This window comes from Phaeodactylum tricornutum, chromosome 1 (genome assembly GCF_000150955.2).
Source record: "Phaeodactylum tricornutum CCAP 1055/1 chromosome 1, whole genome shotgun sequence".
Taxonomy (NCBI): domain Eukaryota; phylum Bacillariophyta; class Bacillariophyceae; order Surirellales; family Neidiaceae; genus Phaeodactylum; species Phaeodactylum tricornutum.
In genome coordinates this window covers 1,944,201-1,961,043 of record NC_011669.1, presented here as the reverse complement: position 1 = coordinate 1,961,043, position 16,843 = coordinate 1,944,201, and the positions used below count along the sequence as shown (strand labels likewise).

The following is a 16,843-nucleotide window of genomic DNA, read 5'->3' as shown; positions in this document are numbered from 1 at the left end:
TTCCTTCCCCAGGGCTCCTATCAAAAGCCCAAACAAGTCGAACTTGGCGACCTGTTACATTGTCACGGTTTGAGTGTTTGTAATTCAAATAAACATCATTTAAAGCTTCATGGCACTAGGAATTTTTGTCCCAGGTGCCAGTTTTCCCATTTTCACAGTCAGTATAACATACCGTCTCAATAGATAATCCCAGTCCGTCAGATTTTTCATGTCCCATTCATGTTTTCAATGGCAAGAGGAGACTTGACAGCATGAGAGATTAGGACAATTGCCAACCAGTTGTTTGTATCCGCTACGAAATGCGATAACATAATGACCGGGGTCTTCCAAAGTGGTATGCTGCTGATGCTTCTTTTGGCAATACTAGCAAGTCTGCTCCAAACCTCGGATGCTAGCAAAACAAGGCTGACCTGGATCAATGGCATCGGCTACAGTGAGTTGCACATGCAGGAAGGACAGGAGGAAATTTCGAAATTTTTCGGGGGAAAGCCAGTCATGTACTGCCATAATCCCACGGGAATGGCGAATGAAGACGACATGATAGGATATGTCACCGACTTGACACAAGCCGGGGCACAAAAGCTTGGTCGAATAACCGCGGAAGTCAAAACTCTCGTCCAACACTTGAAGGATTCAGTGGCTGCAGTGGGCAAGAACGGCAAAGTCATTCATATTGCGCATTCACAGGGTGTTCTTATAACGTATCTAGCAACCAAGCAATTGACGGCTGTGGAAATGGGGCAAATTGAAGTCTTGGCATTTGGCGGAGCCGCCGCTTTGCTAAAGACACCCCGGACACCTTTCCACCGTTGCGTTAATTACTATTCTGTCAACGATCCTCTATTGTTGCTCGTTCCAGAAGCAGCCCGGGCACTTCGAACCGGTTTTGTGGGCAACAACGAGTTCTGCTTCCTTGCACCCCGGATTGGCGACCCAGTTCAGGACCACCATTTGCTAAATCCTACGTACGCGCAAGCCTTAAAATGGGAAGGCCTTCGATTCCAACGAAGCTACCAAACGGTTATCTATCGTACTACTCGTCACCTCTACCTTCTTCTTATTGCTGTTTGGCAGGCGGTGACTGCTCGGCTTCACGAGCTTTTCAAATCGGTTGTCCGTCCGTACGTGCTCTGGTCTATCACATGTTATTTAAGGGCGCAATCAATTTGGGAAATATGGACCGCAGTGCTGTACACCAAACTAATAAAGCCGATCATTTTGATTGCCGCTCTGCTTTGGGAATGGTTTCGGGAAACAATTCGGCTTTTGCGCGGAGAGGATCGATTCACGCCGGTATCTGTGGAACTGTTGGAGACAAAGTGACGTCTAGGCATAATGAAATGATTACGAGTCGCTGCGAAGCGGAGCGTAGTGCTAGGCGTTGACACGCCCGAGATCTACACACGTCATGCCATTCAGATACCTTGAGGTTTTCGTAGCGAGGACTTGATCCGTAAGGACAAGGAAAACGAGGGAGCATGAGAGCAAGGTGACCGAATTGACAGAGATTAACAATGCTGCAAAGCTTGTGCCAACGAAGCATGATGAAAGGGGAAATAGTCCGTTGGTCTATTACTAGAGTCCAATGGAAGTTTTCACGAATACCATGATCAAGCTAATATTTTGTAATGATCTCTGATTTGTAAATTGTACGCAATCCAAGTTCTCGTCGTCCGGACAGACCGCTGCCATCGATAAAATATGCCATCTGTTCTCTCTTGCGAACCGTTTCCATTTTTGCTGAAAACGCCGATTCTGAGGTGTGCACCATGGGATTATTCTACGCGAGGCTTGGTCCCTTACTTGCTACACTCAGCATTTCTTATGTAGATGCATTTCATATCGCAAACACTTTTCCGAAACTTTCCTTTTCAACCCAGAGCAAGCACAGATACATGCCCATGCTCTTGGCGACAATGTCCAACAGCGACAACAAGAAGCCTTTGAGCGCTGCTAATAGGGAAAGGCGGGAGGAAGACAAACGACGGAAAGATCGTACAGGCGACGTGATTATAGGAAAAACTTCTGCGAAAGTGGGTGAGACAGACTACGCCCTCGATGTAGCGGCAACGGAGCAGGAGTGGCTGCGACAAGCAACAAATGTTGAGAGAGAAATTTTTCTGCAGACCGAGAAAGGACTGAAGCTGCTCAAGATGTTCCAACTAGAAGAAGCCCTGGAGTCATTTGATCGGGTTTTCGAGCTCAAGCCAGATGCGTACCTTTGGCAAGCTGGGATCGTCAAGTACTACCTGGGAGATTTGAAGGGCGCGGCTGATATTTTTGCTCGGAATGCTCAACTCTACGAATCCCGGTTTTTTGATCCAGCAAGCGAAGAGCGCATATGGCGACATGCATGTGAAATAAAGCTTCTGAGTCAGTTTAGTAAAAAAGAGAGAAAGCAGGCATTGGGTGATAAGAATTCATCCATTGGATTGACACAGATACCTCAAAGAGACCAAGAAACAGAATTTCTACAGTCAGAGTCGCGTAAGGCTATTCGGATAACTCGTGAGCTTTTTGAGGCCACTGTGGAGAAAAATTACTCGAATACTATACTGTCTCGTGCAAAACTACGATCTATCGGCGGTGCTTTCGAGCAAGAACCACGAATCGACGTAAAGATGTGGAAACTTAACTCCTGGTTCTATCTCGGATTACACTATGACGCTCTGGGTGAGATTGAGGAAAGCAAAAAATGTATGAAGATGGCCCTTCGTTTGTCGCCTTCTGGGAATGGTAGTGATTTAATTCACACGCTACCGATGTTGCACATGTCACAAAGAGACTGGTTTGACGAGGACGGCGACTTTGAGGCGGACCTGTTCAACAGTAGCGTGAATCACGGTCGGTTAGGATCATCCAATCAGGTCAACAAGCTAAAAGATGTAAAGGTAGGAGTCGGCAAAGTAGATGCCGACCCGGTTCTTGTGGATTCGATCAAGGAAAGCTTATCAAAGCTGAGACTCACGGAATTGCAAGACGCTTTGCGGCTTCGTGGAGTTCGTGCTGTAGGTTCGAAACTAGACCTGAGAGATCGCTTATTCCAGTCGCTGATGGATGACGCAGGCCTACTGCCATAAAAATAGTTGTAATTTTTGATTATCCACATTCAAGTACCAGCTTTTCTATGGAGACATCAACAACATGTTTCTTTTCTTCTGCAGAAAGTTTTAGCCATGCCTCGTTTCCGATATTCTGCTTTGCTTCTCTCATAGCTCTAGGCATTAGCTTTGCTTTGACCAAAGGATCGATCTGCTTTAATCTCAAAGGTGCAATTTCGTCTTCCTCTTCAGCCTCTTCGACGATGTCGTCCAGTTTCATTGTCGATTCACTAACCTTGCGAAACTTTACAGCGCAGTAAAGGTGACTGATCTCCCACTCTTCCGTCGACAAAGATCCATTTCGATTCAGAACTTTCATATTGTACAATGCACTATGTGCAGCTGTATGAGTATTTGGGTCGTTTCGAATAGCGAAGAACTCATGAAAATTCTGAACATATTCCAGTTCAAGCCCAGCTTCAGCAGCCAAGCACTTGAGTGCTGGTATGGGTGTCAACCATTCTGGCAAATTCACAGCGTTCCCTACTCCCGCAGCATGATCAGAGCCTTCCACCAAAGTGAATGAATATTCTAAGCCGAAAAGATCATCCACGCAAGTTGAGCTATCTGCTTGCGATTGAAAAATTCGTTTCACTACTTTGGGTTCGAACTGGATACGGCAAGCCCCACCACCCACTTCAATGATAGCTTCTTGATCCATTGTGCTATTTCTGCTTTCGTCAAAATGTAGGTCAAGACCGAGATTCATCAAGTGGGCTATAACGACCCGAGCATCAATTGTCGTAGCAATCAGGTTCCCTCCAATTTCAAGAAGCTGGCTGACAGTTTCAAAGAACCTTTGAGCTCGCTGTTTTGTCTGCATCATGTAGTGGATGGCAAATTGAATAGAAATGACATCGAACTTCTCATTCGAAGCTATTCCCCCACCTCGGAGCATCCTAAACTCTGGTGTTCCAGTTTCATGCTCTGATTCGTCTTGGAGCGACCACATTGACAGTTTTTGCATGTATTTGGAATTCGGCGATTTGAGCCTCCCAGGAACATCAGACCCCAAGTCTGCACAAATAAATGTACATCGCTTTAGCTTTTGACGTATTTGACGAGCTCGGACAGCGGCGTCACGCAGCGATCCTCGAGCCACATCACTTCCCACGTAATTGCTTATTCCGCGAGCGTGCAATACCCACTTTCCCAAGTCGCCGCCTTTCCCACACGCGAGATCTAACACCCGCATTGGACCACCCGCCTTACCTCGATCAGGCTTAGTTCTTGGATCCAACTCTTGAATTTGTGTTGCTTTGACCCATCCGTTGAAGGAGCGCATGTGGAAAAGGCGGGATTCGGCGCGCGTGTCCAAAGAACGCGTGAGTTTGGAATAAAACTCATCTGCTGCCGCTGCACCCGCGTTTGAGTGGAAATCGTTCTCGTTATTAGCTCCTCCGTGCTCCTCGTTGTCTTTCCGTTTCCTTTTAGTAGACAGAACATTGCCAACTCCGGATTCTACAGTATCCCAGGTATTTTGAAACGTGGCCTCAAAATCATTTCCCGAGGATAGACCGTTGGTGTCACCATCAGGTGGCTTCCAAGAGAATGGATCTGCCCCGGTATCTTCGTTATTTCCAGGAGGTTGCCACAATCCGTTGTTGGTAGCCATCACGCCAGTAGGTTTCCAAAGGACGCTAGATTCGTCAACAATTGCTTCGTCGACAACAGCGCGAATTCCTTTGGCGAGGAAATCTTTAATAGGCTCAACCCTTCCAACATAGCAAATGCCAAAAAAATCGTCGGCTGTAAGTTCACCTTCTGGATGTATGCTCTCTGACGGCTTTAAAATACCGAAGCGTTCGTATTTGTCCTTCGCAATTATTGCCACGACACCTTCTTTCTTCAATCGCCTCATAAAGAGGGAAAAGGCTTTCGAATTCTCCATGTCTTTGGGTCGAAGACTCTTTGCATACGATCCATCCATACGCTTTGAACTAATCAAGCATTTTTGTAGACATGGCGGTGTGTCGTCGTCGTCGTCTCCGACCAGCTTGCGAACGACAGACAACGCTGTATCGGCGAACCCGACAACCAGAAAATCCCGACTAAGAGGCGGACTGGGACCGTCGGCATATGAGTACACATCGCCAAGTCGCTTTAAATTGGATGGTGCCCCATCTTCGAGAGCCTTGAAAAGATCTGGTGTATTGGAAAAGCCATAGGAAGTCTGCAATGTACCATCAGCTGGCATCGATGGGCTCGATATCATGTGCTTGTTGGTTGGATTTCCCGTCGGATATGGCATACTGAAAAAGCCGATTACTGCAGTTTTTAATCGTGTCGTGAGCTAGCATTCAGTGTGCATACACCAACTAAAGCTTTTGTCACTCTTATTTTGTTTCGCACCTGTGCATCCTCATGGTGCTCTTTCTCGATTTGCTGTTATTTTCAATAAGCAACTGCGAAAAAAGCGATGGAGAAATCGGAAATGAAGAGAATCAAAATTATGTTTCGTCTGTCTGCTCTCAGATTTGTCCATGGGCCCAAGGAACCCGTGCCCTAACCATAGATGGATGATTTTGACGGTGAGTGGGAGTCTGGTGTCATAATTTTATCCTTTTGGGGCTATCATACTGCTACAGTGTTTGATCGAGAAATGTCTGCGATCGTTGACTGTGACTATGAATTCGCATCTCATAAGGTGTCACCGTTAAAAATTCGACCATCGTAATGTATCTATGTTATTGACTCTGATACAAAACAGAATTGTAGGCATCACACGCGAATAAAGCATGCCAATTTCAGAGAATAACGGCGGGCTGGGAAAGGCTACCTTCTTCGTTTGGATGGTTTGCTTACAGCAAACGAATATAGCGGCTCCGACGGCGTCAGCTTTTACAATCCCCTTTCGTGTTTCACATCGGCTGGCTGGCAGCGTGTCGCACCACCACGAAGCTCCAGCGCCGCACTATCTAAGCCACCGACAATGCGTATCGAGAAACTGCCTTTTCCTGTCTTCGGAAGGGACTGCGTCGTCGGCGGACAATGAGGTCAAGAATTGGACTGTCAGGGTTCGGCTACGCCAAGCCACTGGATTTTCTCTCACCGCAATCCGAGCTACACTCCGTACTGCGACAGGTATTTCCTTGACTACCGTTTATGCTGGAACAGTGGCAGCAACAGGTGCTTGGATTCGCCAGTCAATGCGGTTGGTTTTATCGATATTTCCAGCGTGGATGCGTTACTTTGTCCAGCCTTTTTTGATCCTGTACTACGTGCCGTTGTTTATTTTACGAAATCTGACTGGTCCGACACGAAAACGCGCTCTGGCATCACATGAGTTGGTTTTAGTGGGCTGGAAACGTGCTATTGAAGAAGCAAATCGCACAACCGCAGACTGGCCAGTGCACTTGAACCCCGACGGCTATATTGAGAAGGAATCTGCCGACGTTGACTTGAATAAAGCCGTTGCCGACTCCGTCGAACTGTCGGTCAATGATGAAAAGAATTAATACTAGCGAGACTGCAGCAGGTTGTGCCCGCCACTATGTATGAATTTCCGATCAAGAGAACCGGAAGTAATTCGACTGCCGACTCACTGTCAAACTTGATGTAGCCATCCATCCGGTTGCTCATCCACTTTGGTTGTACATTAGGCACTTCTTTGGTGAATACTCCATAGCTGCTTCGTCTCAATGACAAATGCTCTAGGCCCATCATAACACAACACTCTAACTAGTCTACAGTAGCACAAATAAAGGCGTCATCGGCATCTTTTTGGAGTTGTCCTAATGCCTAGCGTTTCAGGAATCTGAAGGAAATTTACAATAGATTTAATTTTTGTCCAACGCAAAAGAACGCTGAAGAATGTATTTGTAAATTCGTCAAATCACAAGTACACTCACTTCAACATCATATTTTGTGATTAGTATACCTTTTGTTTGCAGCTAGAGAATCGACGATGGCAGCTTTACCCAATGCACGCCGAGGCTTCAGCATACTTTCACTGATCATATTTTTGGTCGCGCACCAAGGTCACGGCTTTCAAAAAGCCAGTATCAAAAGGCTTCATCACCTCGCAGTTGAATCTCCTTTCCGGACGGTACGATTCGCAGATTCAGTCCCAGATCGAGTACATGCTCAGAAATCTTCCTTACCTTCGTGGAGTGCCACGAGGTCAAAAAGAACGCTTGCTATGCCATTAATAATTCGTCAGGCAACGAGTGCGTCTGATGATGAACCAATGGCCTCTCTTCGTGCTGGCATTCAAAAGCAGCTACTTCGCCCTTTTCGGAAGGCCAAAAAGGTTGTAAAATCAATGTTTGGTCGCAGTTCTGAGGATTTTAACAAAACAGTCGAAACTCTAAAAAATGAATCCACTCGTAAATCGGAAGCTGTCGAAACGGACGTTGTTCCCAAAGCTCAAGCGGTTGCTATGGAGATGGCCAAGGTGGTTAAGGAAATGGCATCGTCGATACAGATAGGCCAACGGTCGGCAGTCGCTGCCCCAAGCGTCGACTTTTCTGGTCACTGGAACATTGAAGTTACAGACGAGTTTAAAGAACACTATGATAGGTACTTGAGAATGCTAGGACAACCCTCGCTAGTCCGCTCCATTGCACTTTCAATTGTCGCTTTGACCACTGAAGAAATTATTCAGAAGAAACAAGGGCGAGATCTCACCATTCGAGGACGAAACGTTCGTGGCGTCTGGGAGCGCACAATGAGGTCATCATGCGCTGATGAAAAGATTCGCTTACCAGTAGTTACGGCCGATGGAGAAGAAGCTGAAGTGGAAGCCTGGTGGGAGAAGAATGGAAGTATGCACGTATCGTGGATGCGTGGTGTGCAAAAGTATGGCGGAGGTGATTTCGAAAGTAAACGGTATATAGATGATTATGGCCAGGCGCTTGTTTGTGAATCGACTTTTCATCCTAGCGACGCTACTCGAGAAAAAGTACAAATTAAATGGCGATTCAGGAAAGGAGACGGGAAAGAATGGAACAGCATGTAATTTTGCTGCAGCGCTGATCAATTTACAAAAGACGGACAAGCTACATTAAATGATTTTATTGCCGTACCATTTACTGAGGCGCATCATTCGCACTGACGTGTTGGTCACCTTGGAAAAGGCTGTCGTTGTACACAATATATCAATGACCCGGGTGTCCCAATGCGTTCTTCTGTCGGCACTCTTTTTATGCTCTTTCTTCTATAACGACTTTCTTGCGGGCACCTTGAATTTTCGTGCAAGGCAGAGCGCTCATCTTTTGCACGGTAAACAATGACGACGTTATCCCCCCGAACCATAATTTGACGCATACAGCGACGCCTACTACACCAATCGAGATGATCCGTTGCTCGGTAAAGATTTGTTCGTCGACGACGCAACTCCATTTCAGCATTGGACTGCTCAAATCCTCGTTCAGCTCGCTTCGAATAGACTTCTTCGACATCTCGAAGGATCAGGTTGAAATGCTTGTCAAACGCCACCAAATAGCCCGTAACTATGCCTCGTATACCGTTCACGTACCGAAGAACAACGCGAACGCGCTGCTTGTGGACAAAGGTGTTATACATCAGTGCAAATGGACCTTCTTGGAGATCCTGGGCTATCTCTGCGAAACAGGAGGGAGGTTTAACCTTCTTCGTCGATTCATCATTTTTTACTTGCACAGAGATGCCCGATCGTTCTCTCTTTTTTGATCGTTGATATAGAGGATCTGAGCAAGGAAGGAGCCCTTTACAAAGTTCGACACGGTCAAGCAAAGGACAAGACACGACAAACACATTATCGCGCTCAACATGTGATAAAGGCGCTGCTAGGGTTGCATTGGGATCAAATCTCTGCGAGCCAAAGTCCAAAACTCCACTCTTTTGTTGCGATTGCTTTGGATCGTAATAGGCTTCCTTCCTTTTCCACGCCGACTTCGACGTCCCCGTATCCGCGGCAGTTGTTCGTGTCAAGTCTACGGTTTGTAATCGGATAGCGGTGCCATACTTTTTGGACAACTTAGTAGCAAGATTCCGTTCGCCTTCCACAGATCCTCCGAATTTTCTCCAAATTTGGTTAAAGCGTTCTTTCCAAGAAGCGTTGTTAGATATTTGGTCGGGCGAAATCAATGCATAATATGCTTCAAGTCTGAGGCGTAAAGAAGGTCTACCGAGCGAGATTGGGACTGAAAGTGAATGTGTGTGTTCTTGTTCTGGAGCAGATGCTGACCGATGGCCCGTCATCGAGCGGTCCGTCTGACGCTTTCTTCTTTCTACGAGGCCATCCGAAGCTCTACAACCGTACGCTTCTGGTTTACTCAGCTGCTGCTCCACACGCCAAGATGTTTGAAAAGGAAATGCTCTTGGTCAACTTTGACCTCTCCGACCCCTGGATCTTTCCGTAGCAGGCGGCACCGGATAGCTGAGAAGTGTGTCAGAATAGTTGAGTATTCTGTCGTATCCACGTCTAACCATAATTATCATATGTCGCTTTATTTCATTTTCATCCAACGCTAACACAAGAAACATTTTGTTTGGATCAGAATGTAAACAATGGATGGACCATGTCGAAACCGCGTGCAGTTTTTGGTCTAGGTTTTACCTCGGTAATGTTGTTGTTGACTTTACTGTGTTTGCATGGCGCACAAGGATTTTCAGAGATCAAAAATCCGCTGGACAGAATCCAAAAGGATTACTTGGCGCTGACCCGCAGAGTTACAGCTCGTCACATTCTTTTACCCCCCTCCGCCGACCTAGCGCTGGCACTCAAGCAGAAAATTAGAAATCGCGTAAATGAAGATGGCGTTTATGTCATTGACGCCTTTGAGGCGGCTGCAAAAAAATTCAGTCGCGATGAAACCACCAACTTCCGTGGCGGCCTAATAGGAGAATTGGTACCTCAAGGATACTGTCGTTCCGTAGAGCTTGACCAAGCATGCTTCAGCGTTAGACTTGGAGAAATCGAAGGCCCACTAGAGTCTGACTACGGATTTCACTTGATTCTCGTTTCGGAGCGGACCAACTGCCCTAAACTGGACGGATCAAAGACTAAGCTTGTCCGCGATGGAAAGGTTACTAGACTAGTAGAAGGAGAGCAAATCGGTCGACCAGATGCCAAGTATTTTTCACAAGTTTTGGCTTTTTTGGCGTATGCATTCTTGTTCGGCGGGATCTTGGCAGAAATTTTGGCGCGCTAATATAGGAAGCAATAGACTTGCACATGGCTCTTAAAACAGTTTTTCTTTACACCGAGAATTCGATGACTATTTTTGGTCGCATCCTGGAGATTGCTTCTTACGCTTCTTTCGTGGATCGAGCCCTTGCCCCCGAAAGGCTGTCTTTGCAATGTCGTATGATAACTTATTGCTTCGAGACAACATGCCAAGGAAGACGGCCTTGACACTTGCAGATGGTTTCCCTAAGCTTTGTATCGGTTTAGCAAGACAGCGCTTTCGCTTGGACTCTTGTCCCCGGTGCACTTCAAGTTGTGTGCCATGAACAGAGGCAACCCTACCGTCGGTCGATTTTATTAAAAACCATCCCTCTGATTTAAGCGCTGCGTGAATTTGTCCTTCGCAGAAAATGGGCAGATGTTGGAAACGCGCGAATGCATTTTTTTTGAAGTCGTTCACTATCAATCGTTTCCAACGTACCTTTTAAGCCTCTATTAGTGCCGTGGGATACCGAAACAGTGGCTCCAACTTCTAGACGTCGCTGTGGCACAACATGATGTCGAAGACAAACCTTCGGTGTCAACGCTTTATGTACCCTTGTGGCTTCTAATCCAAGGGTCTCCTCTTCACCGGCAGAATAATTGGGAAGAGCAGATTTTGGTTCGTCATGCTCGTCGCTTTCGCTGTCAAAGACAGCCGTATTACCATCGCAAGATGATACGGGTGTAAAAAAATCCTTGAGTTTGGACTCGTCTAGCTTTCCTAATCGCTTTAGAATAATGCTTGCGGTACTGCCTCGAACGATATAATCCTCTCCGGCGGCGAAAGTGGGGCTCTTATCTTGAAGTGCTAACACGCTATTCTCGCAACTAAGTTTCATTTCTTCTGCTTCACACAAAAGTTTCTTCTTCGACCCTGAACCTGGAAAGGAAAACAATCGATGCTTGAATGTCGACGAAGCCGACGTTTCTGTTCGTGAGTTTTGCTTCGGCTTGACACGAAAATCAAAACCTTCGTCTTCTGGCAACGGCGTATCAGCACCCCTAATCTGATTCTTTGTGCCGTCGATCCAGCTTTTTTTCTTATCTTTATCCATTTGCCTCACACCATACAAGATATGGAACGAACAGAATCGAAGGTTTCAGGATGTGAAAACCAAAATGAAAATCGACCTTTTTTTGTTGTTGTGCAGCGTGAGCGGAGCCTAACAAGTTATAACAGAGAGACCGGTTTCTGGGAAGTCACGGTCAAAACGTCTGTATGTTGGGTGGCGAACGGTCAAAACGCTGACTTGCTATCAGACTTTGGGTGATGTGTTATTTATTTATTCTCTAATCAATAGCCTGCAAAGTCAATCGTCAATAATGTATTGGTAATTGTTATATGACTGTGAGTCACAGCAGGTGTCGACCAATTCGCTCGGTTTTGACCAAGCAGCCGCATCATTCACAATTCACTGCCAAGCAACAAAAGGCAACGTAGAAGGTTGCCGATAGCATCTACGTCACAATCGTTCCACATAGGCAACGAGCTTTCTGTCGGCCGCTTTTTATAATGACGGCCACGGTCCGAACTTTGATTTTCTCTCATCTAACCATCTTCGCGGCTGGATTTGCTAGCGGTAAGCTTATCCACGCGGATGAACTCAACACCTATCGCGAGATTCATGAAAGTGATTTCACTCGTTTTCTGAGAAAATTTAAGCGTGTCGCTCTTGGTGTCGGTATGTTGGGAGCCGTTGTTCTAGTAGCCCGAGCATCGGGTAGAAAGCGGACCTCATAAACCGGGTTGCGTGCGACGTCCTTGATAACCTACTTAGAGCATTGATTAGTTGAACGAAGTCGACTAACGCGTTTGGGTTGCCCTTTGCTGGTTGTTTCAAGCTTCAACTCAATTTGCCATCTCAAACGGCCATTTCATCGACCGGTTCTGTTCCAAAAAAATCTGTAACCCCGGTTTCGTTGGCAAGTGCTTCAGCAACATCCCAGCTTGCAGATCGTTTCGGTACTCCCACAACATCTGGTTGGGAGGTTTTAGTTTTTTGAGCCGATTCGGCCGACAATGTACCTGCTGCTGCAGCTGCCGATGTGTATGGATCATCAGAAAGTTGCCGTGCACCAAGTGACTTGACTTTTTTGTCTTTATTGTCAAAGTAACACGGCATGAGATATACAGTAACTCTATCGTCGATCCGGGGAACTTTGATGCCCTTACGTGACTTCAGCGAAATCATACCCTTACGTTTTAAATCAACAGTAGTCCCAGCGCCGAATCCATGTTTTAGAAAACCAGGCTTCGTCCCGACGTAAAGCTGCCGTTGCGGGGAGCCGATATTGTGGACTGGAAGATGCGCAATGCTATCGAAAGGCGCGTGGACAGCCAGTACCGCTTGCTGCGGCTTTCCACTCTCATCAACAAGCTCATCTTTCAATTCTTTGCCACTTTGGCTGCCGACTGGATAAAGTAGCGCTTTGACGATATCGCAAGTGCTCACCATTTGTCCTTCTCCAGAAAGCGGCAATTTCTGAAGCTGCACCATCCATTGATCAAGTGAAGCTTCTTGAGAATGTAGGTCAGAAATCTCATCGCGAATCTCATCAATTCTCTGCTTGGCGGCACTTGAAAAGGACGAGCCAAGAAGAAGCTCACTCCCTTTCCAAGCGACTGTGTTTTTGGATCGTTTTTCGATGAGACCCACACCCTCGAGTACATTCGTTACATCGTAAATCCGCCGCTTAGGGACTTCCAACTGAAGGGCAGCTGCATTCATATCAACTGAGCAAGTTGGAGATGCCTTTTGGAATAGAAAAAACACATTGAGAAAAAGAGGCGATAGCTCCATTCGTAATCAATTTTAAATGCACTTACGAACAAAACATGAATAAACTTTCGAGCCAGAAATCCGAGTGCAGAATTAAATATCTTTTCAGTTCCATCGGGATCTTTCAGGGTATGCGCCTGACGTGATTTACTTCCGGCTAATTTGCCGGGCAAGTAGAGATAAATCGATTCGGCCGCATGCGCAACTGCTGCTGAAACTGCTGCGTCCATAAGTTCCTCGCCCATGCATTTATCCGTTGAGTCAGATTCAATCTTAAATTGAACTTGTGGCGAAGCAATCGAAGATGAAAGGTGTTGTTGCTCTAATTGATTGCTACTCATGGCGTCAATAACACGGAAATGATTCAAATACTGGCGCGTTTCGCCATTTCCTTTACATAAAATGGTTGCCTCGTATCACCACGGCGCAAAATCATACTCCCGCCATTTTGGCGCCGGCGCCAATCTTATGCTGCTGGTAAAAGTAACCTTAATGCAAGTTCGTCAGCCGCTTTTCCATTTTTGTCGGCTGCTACTACTAGCAGTAAGTGTTGCCCGTCTGTCCATCTCATCGTTGCTAGCATGAAAACGACTGACTGTGACTAGGACACATTGTTGTGGCGAGGAACTGGCAGGAGCACAGGACCACAATTCATATTTTCAGTACACTTTAGCAAGACGAATAGTGGTGCAGCTCACAGTCAATGCAAGTCCACCCCATAATAGCGGGCGATATTGCCAGCATCTGTGTTGCCCGACAAACTAGATTGCGTTTACATTGCAAACCAATTTTTCCTGGTTTGCCTGCAGATTGCCTGTTGTAGTAATGTAAAACTGTCTCCGTCCGAGAGAGCTCTTTTCCTCCTGGCATTCTATGCCTCTTTATTTACAATTCCACTAAACCACTTATGCCAGCACTGCCAAAAATCTCTTCACTTTTTCGTTACTTTCACCGTTCTCGATTGATTGACCAATGTAAAGTAAAACTCGACCGGGAAAGGCTTTACGAGTCGCCGAATCGGTACAACTCATTGAATTAACCGTGAGCAAGAGAGACTTGAGAGGAGACGTACCTCCACAACACTTGCAAGGCTTCTCTCCTAATTTGGACAAACAGACTGTCTGATTTGGATGCGTGTATGCGATCGACCGTGTGGCGAGATCATTGGTAGCTACATGTCAAACGAAACATTCAGCAACCCATGAAGTCTTCAATCTGCACAAATGCCAGAACGCTAACGTCCAATCGGGCAAAGGACCGCTCAGGAATTCTTAACACAACGTATCGAACAATGAGTAGGTTGTAATTGCTACCTAACTATATTCATGTCAATTCCAAGTTTAAACTTCGACGCCCATAATCTTCGCGATCTGCGGCATGTCCTTGTCTCCCCGACCACTCATGTTGATTACAATGTCCTTGCCAGGGCCGAGCTTTTTCGCGAGCTTGACCGCATAGTAGATAGCATGGCTCGTTTCAAGGGCCGGGATGATACCTTCATATTCACACATCAATTTAAAGCCCTCCAGTGCTTCATCATCTGTGACTGCCTCGTATACAGCTCGTCCACTATCTTTCAAGAAAGCGTGCTCCGGACCAACACCTGGATAGTCAAGACCCGCAGAGATTGAGTGTGTGTTGAGCGTTTGACCGGACTTTTGCTGAATAACGTATGTCATGGCTCCCTGGAGTACCCCGGGTGTTCCCTTGGTGAGAGTCGCGCAATGTTCTTCGTCTTTGTCGATCCCGTAGCCTGCCGCTTCCACTCCGTGAAGCTCAACAGTCTCGTCATTAACGAAAGGATGGAAAGCTCCTATGGCATTCGATCCACCCCCGACACACGCCACAACAGCGTCTGGAAGCTTTCCGGCCCTTTCAAGCATCTGGGCACGCATCTCGCGACCCATTACGCTTTGAAAGTCACGTACAATCGTTGGGAATGGATGAGGCCCGACAGCGGAACCAATCAAGTAATGCGTATCGCGAACGTTGGTGACCCAATCGCGCATCGCTTCGTTGATGGCATCCTTTAAAGTCCGTTGCCCATCTTGTACAGGTACCACCTTGGCACCGAGAGTGTTCATGCGGAAAACGTTAAGCTTTTGACGCTCACAATCAACCGCTCCCATGTAGACAGTGCAATCGAGGCCGAGCTTGGCGCAAATTGTTGCAGTGGCGACTCCATGTTGTCCAGCACCCGTTTCGGCAATGATACGCGGTTTTCCAATTCGCTTGGCAAGCAAGGCTTGCCCAATTGCATTGTTGATCTTGTGAGCTCCCGTATGTGCCAAGTCTTCGCGCTTTAACCAGATCGTCGCGCCTCCGGCAAGTTCCGTCAGGCGGTCCGCTCTGTGTAAAGGCGTCGGACCACCAACAAAGTCCCGTCGGTATTCGTCGAGTTCAGCAAGGAAGGATGGGTCGTCCTTCAGCTCATTGTAGGACGCTTCAATTTCTTCGAAGGCGACCGAAAGGGTTTCTGGAATGTACTGCCCGCCAAACTTCCCGAATCGGCTGTTGTTCTCGCCCAGAGTCCATTCCGCTGGGATTTGACCAAGTTTAGTTGACTGGTTCTTTGCATCGCCCGACTGTTTCGTACCTGTTTTCAAGTGAGCCACAACCTCACGAATTGCATCGGCACGCTGTTCGGTGGTAGCAGTGTCTCCAAGCGAATCCATAGCCTTCAAAATCGCACTACCCACCACAACACCATCGGCCATGTTGGCAACACCATTTACCATTTCAGGATTTGAAATACCGAAACCGACCGCTAAAGGTAGTTCCGTCTTGGAACGTACGCGTGTAATGAACTCCTCCAGATCCGGAGGAAGGGATTCACGCGCGCCAGTTACTCCTGTAACTGATACGCAGTATAGAAAGGTAGAAGCCATGTCTGTCAAGGAAGCAATACGCTTGTCACTCGAAGTAGGTGCTACCAAGGGAATATTGGAAAGCCCATTGGCAATGCAAGCCTTATTCAAGGCAATACCCTCTTCGGGAGGAAGATCGACAACGATGAAACCATCGGCTCCGGCAGCCTTGGTTTCTTCGCAAAGCTTGTCTACATCGTACTGAAGGAAGGGGTTGTAGTATCCCATGAGAACCACGGGCACAGTTAATCCCATTTCGCGAGATTTCTTTACCATGTCGAGACACTGGTGAATCTCCGACGTCCCTCCCTTGATTGCTACTTGATTGGTGTGCTGGATCGTAGCTCCGTCGGCCTGCGGATCTGTGTACGGAATTCCAAGTTCAATCAACGCCGCCCCACCTTCCTGCATGGCCATGAGAATCGCTGGCGTATCTGAGTAAGTCAAAAGCAGAGGAGTTTGAGGAAACATAAAATTGATAAAGCAGAATAGAATCGGCTGGTGTACATACCAGCAGCAGTCGGATAACCGGCGGTGACAAACGTCACAAAGGCCGCTTCGCCCTGTTCCTTCGCGGCCGCAAAGGCATCCTCGATACGTCCACCAACACCACGCTCCATGTCTGCAACTGTAGGGGAATCAACAGAAGCAACGTTCAACGCAGTTGACCGGGTTGAAGAAATACGAGCTCCGACAAGAGTAGATCCAACCGAGAAACCGAAACTAGATCGGAACGACGACGAAATGCAACCGATCAACCCGAAAATGGACACCAATTTCATTCTATAGAAATTCAGAAATTCTCCTACAGCAAATTGATTGGATTTGTTACGCAGTTAATCAATTTGATGTGGCGAATGCCGTGTGATAGGAAACTAACCAGGGTTCTTTGATACGCACTGTCAGTTGTGAGGAAAAGTTGTCTAGAGCGTGTGATGTAAC

At 46.9% G+C, this 16,843-nt stretch overlaps 9 protein-coding genes across 9 annotated transcripts; 5 read left to right on the top strand and 4 right to left on the bottom strand.

Moving 5' to 3' along the window:
• Window positions 1-238: 238 nt before the first annotated feature.
• Window positions 239-1,644, top strand: PHATRDRAFT_43073 (predicted protein). The gene has a single exon (XM_002177375.1). It carries the CDS (start codon window positions 313-315, stop codon window positions 1,321-1,323), a length of 1,011 nt encoding a protein of 336 aa, XP_002177411.1. The 5' UTR covers window positions 239-312; the 3' UTR covers window positions 1,324-1,644.
• Window positions 1,645-1,739: 95 nt separating this feature from the next.
• PHATRDRAFT_43072 (predicted protein) lies at window positions 1,740-3,105 on the top strand. Its single transcript, XM_002177374.1, has 2 exons — window positions 1,740-3,008; window positions 3,048-3,105. The coding sequence occupies exons 1-2, from the start codon at window positions 1,770-1,772 to the stop codon at window positions 3,078-3,080; spliced, it is 1,272 nt and encodes a 423-aa protein (XP_002177410.1). The 5' UTR covers window positions 1,740-1,769; the 3' UTR covers window positions 3,081-3,105.
• On the bottom strand, window positions 3,085-5,352 carry PHATRDRAFT_43071 (predicted protein; the record flags this gene model as incomplete). Its single annotated transcript, XM_002176844.1, has 1 exon — window positions 3,085-5,352. One exon carries the CDS (start codon window positions 5,350-5,352, stop codon window positions 3,100-3,102), a length of 2,253 nt encoding a protein of 750 aa, XP_002176880.1. The 3' UTR covers window positions 3,085-3,099.
• A 407-nt stretch (window positions 5,353-5,759) lies between these two features.
• Window positions 5,760-6,638, top strand: PHATRDRAFT_43070 (predicted protein). Its single transcript, XM_002177373.1, has one exon. It carries the CDS (start codon window positions 5,840-5,842, stop codon window positions 6,557-6,559), a length of 720 nt encoding a protein of 239 aa, XP_002177409.1. The 5' UTR covers window positions 5,760-5,839; the 3' UTR covers window positions 6,560-6,638.
• A 359-nt stretch (window positions 6,639-6,997) lies between these two features.
• PHATRDRAFT_43069 (predicted protein) lies at window positions 6,998-8,061 on the top strand (the record flags this gene model as incomplete). Its single annotated transcript, XM_002177372.1, has 1 exon — window positions 6,998-8,061. The coding sequence occupies exon 1, from the start codon at window positions 7,009-7,011 to the stop codon at window positions 8,059-8,061; it is 1,053 nt and encodes a 350-aa protein (XP_002177408.1). The 5' UTR covers window positions 6,998-7,008.
• Window positions 8,062-8,131: 70 nt separating this feature from the next.
• On the bottom strand, window positions 8,132-9,342 carry PHATRDRAFT_43068 (predicted protein; the record flags this gene model as incomplete). Its single annotated transcript, XM_002176843.1, has 2 exons — window positions 8,284-9,342; window positions 8,132-8,180 (listed from the first exon to the last, which is right to left on the bottom strand). Exons 1-2 carry the CDS (start codon window positions 9,282-9,284, stop codon window positions 8,132-8,134), a joined length of 1,050 nt encoding a protein of 349 aa, XP_002176879.1. The 5' UTR covers window positions 9,285-9,342.
• Window positions 9,343-9,649: 307 nt separating this feature from the next.
• Window positions 9,650-10,475, top strand: PHATRDRAFT_43067 (predicted protein; the record flags this gene model as incomplete). The annotated part of the gene is made up of 1 exon (XM_002177371.1): window positions 9,650-10,475. The coding sequence occupies one exon, from the start codon at window positions 9,650-9,652 to the stop codon at window positions 10,235-10,237; it is 588 nt and encodes a 195-aa protein (XP_002177407.1). The 3' UTR covers window positions 10,238-10,475.
• Window positions 10,476-12,116: 1,641 nt separating this feature from the next.
• On the bottom strand, window positions 12,117-13,413 carry E2F1 (predicted protein; the record flags this gene model as incomplete). Its single annotated transcript, XM_002176842.1, has 2 exons — window positions 13,082-13,413; window positions 12,117-13,007 (listed from the first exon to the last, which is right to left on the bottom strand). Exons 1-2 carry the CDS (start codon window positions 13,373-13,375, stop codon window positions 12,117-12,119), a joined length of 1,185 nt encoding a protein of 394 aa, XP_002176878.1. The 5' UTR covers window positions 13,376-13,413.
• Window positions 13,414-14,374: 961 nt separating this feature from the next.
• PHATRDRAFT_41702 (predicted protein) lies at window positions 14,375-16,521 on the bottom strand (the record flags this gene model as incomplete). The annotated part of the gene is made up of 3 exons (XM_002176841.1): window positions 14,375-15,598; window positions 15,653-16,335; window positions 16,413-16,521. The coding sequence occupies 3 exons, from the start codon at window positions 16,519-16,521 to the stop codon at window positions 14,375-14,377; spliced, it is 2,016 nt and encodes a 671-aa protein (XP_002176877.1).
• Between the last annotated feature and the right edge of the window lie 322 nt (window positions 16,522-16,843).

Excerpts from the sequence above, each read along its gene's own strand:
- PHATRDRAFT_43072 (XM_002177374.1), top strand. The coding sequence starts at position 1,770 with ATGGGATTATTCTACGCGAGGCTTGGTCCCTTACTTGCTACACTCAGC. Across the intron at positions 3,009-3,047 it reads GGCTTCGTGGAGTTCGTGCT|TCGCTGATGGATGACGCAGG; the intron begins GTAGGTTCGAAA and ends CGCTTATTCCAG.
- PHATRDRAFT_43073 (XM_002177375.1), top strand. The coding sequence starts at position 313 with ATGACCGGGGTCTTCCAAAGTGGTATGCTGCTGATGCTTCTTTTGGCA.
- PHATRDRAFT_43070 (XM_002177373.1), top strand. The coding sequence starts at position 5,840 with ATGCCAATTTCAGAGAATAACGGCGGGCTGGGAAAGGCTACCTTCTTC.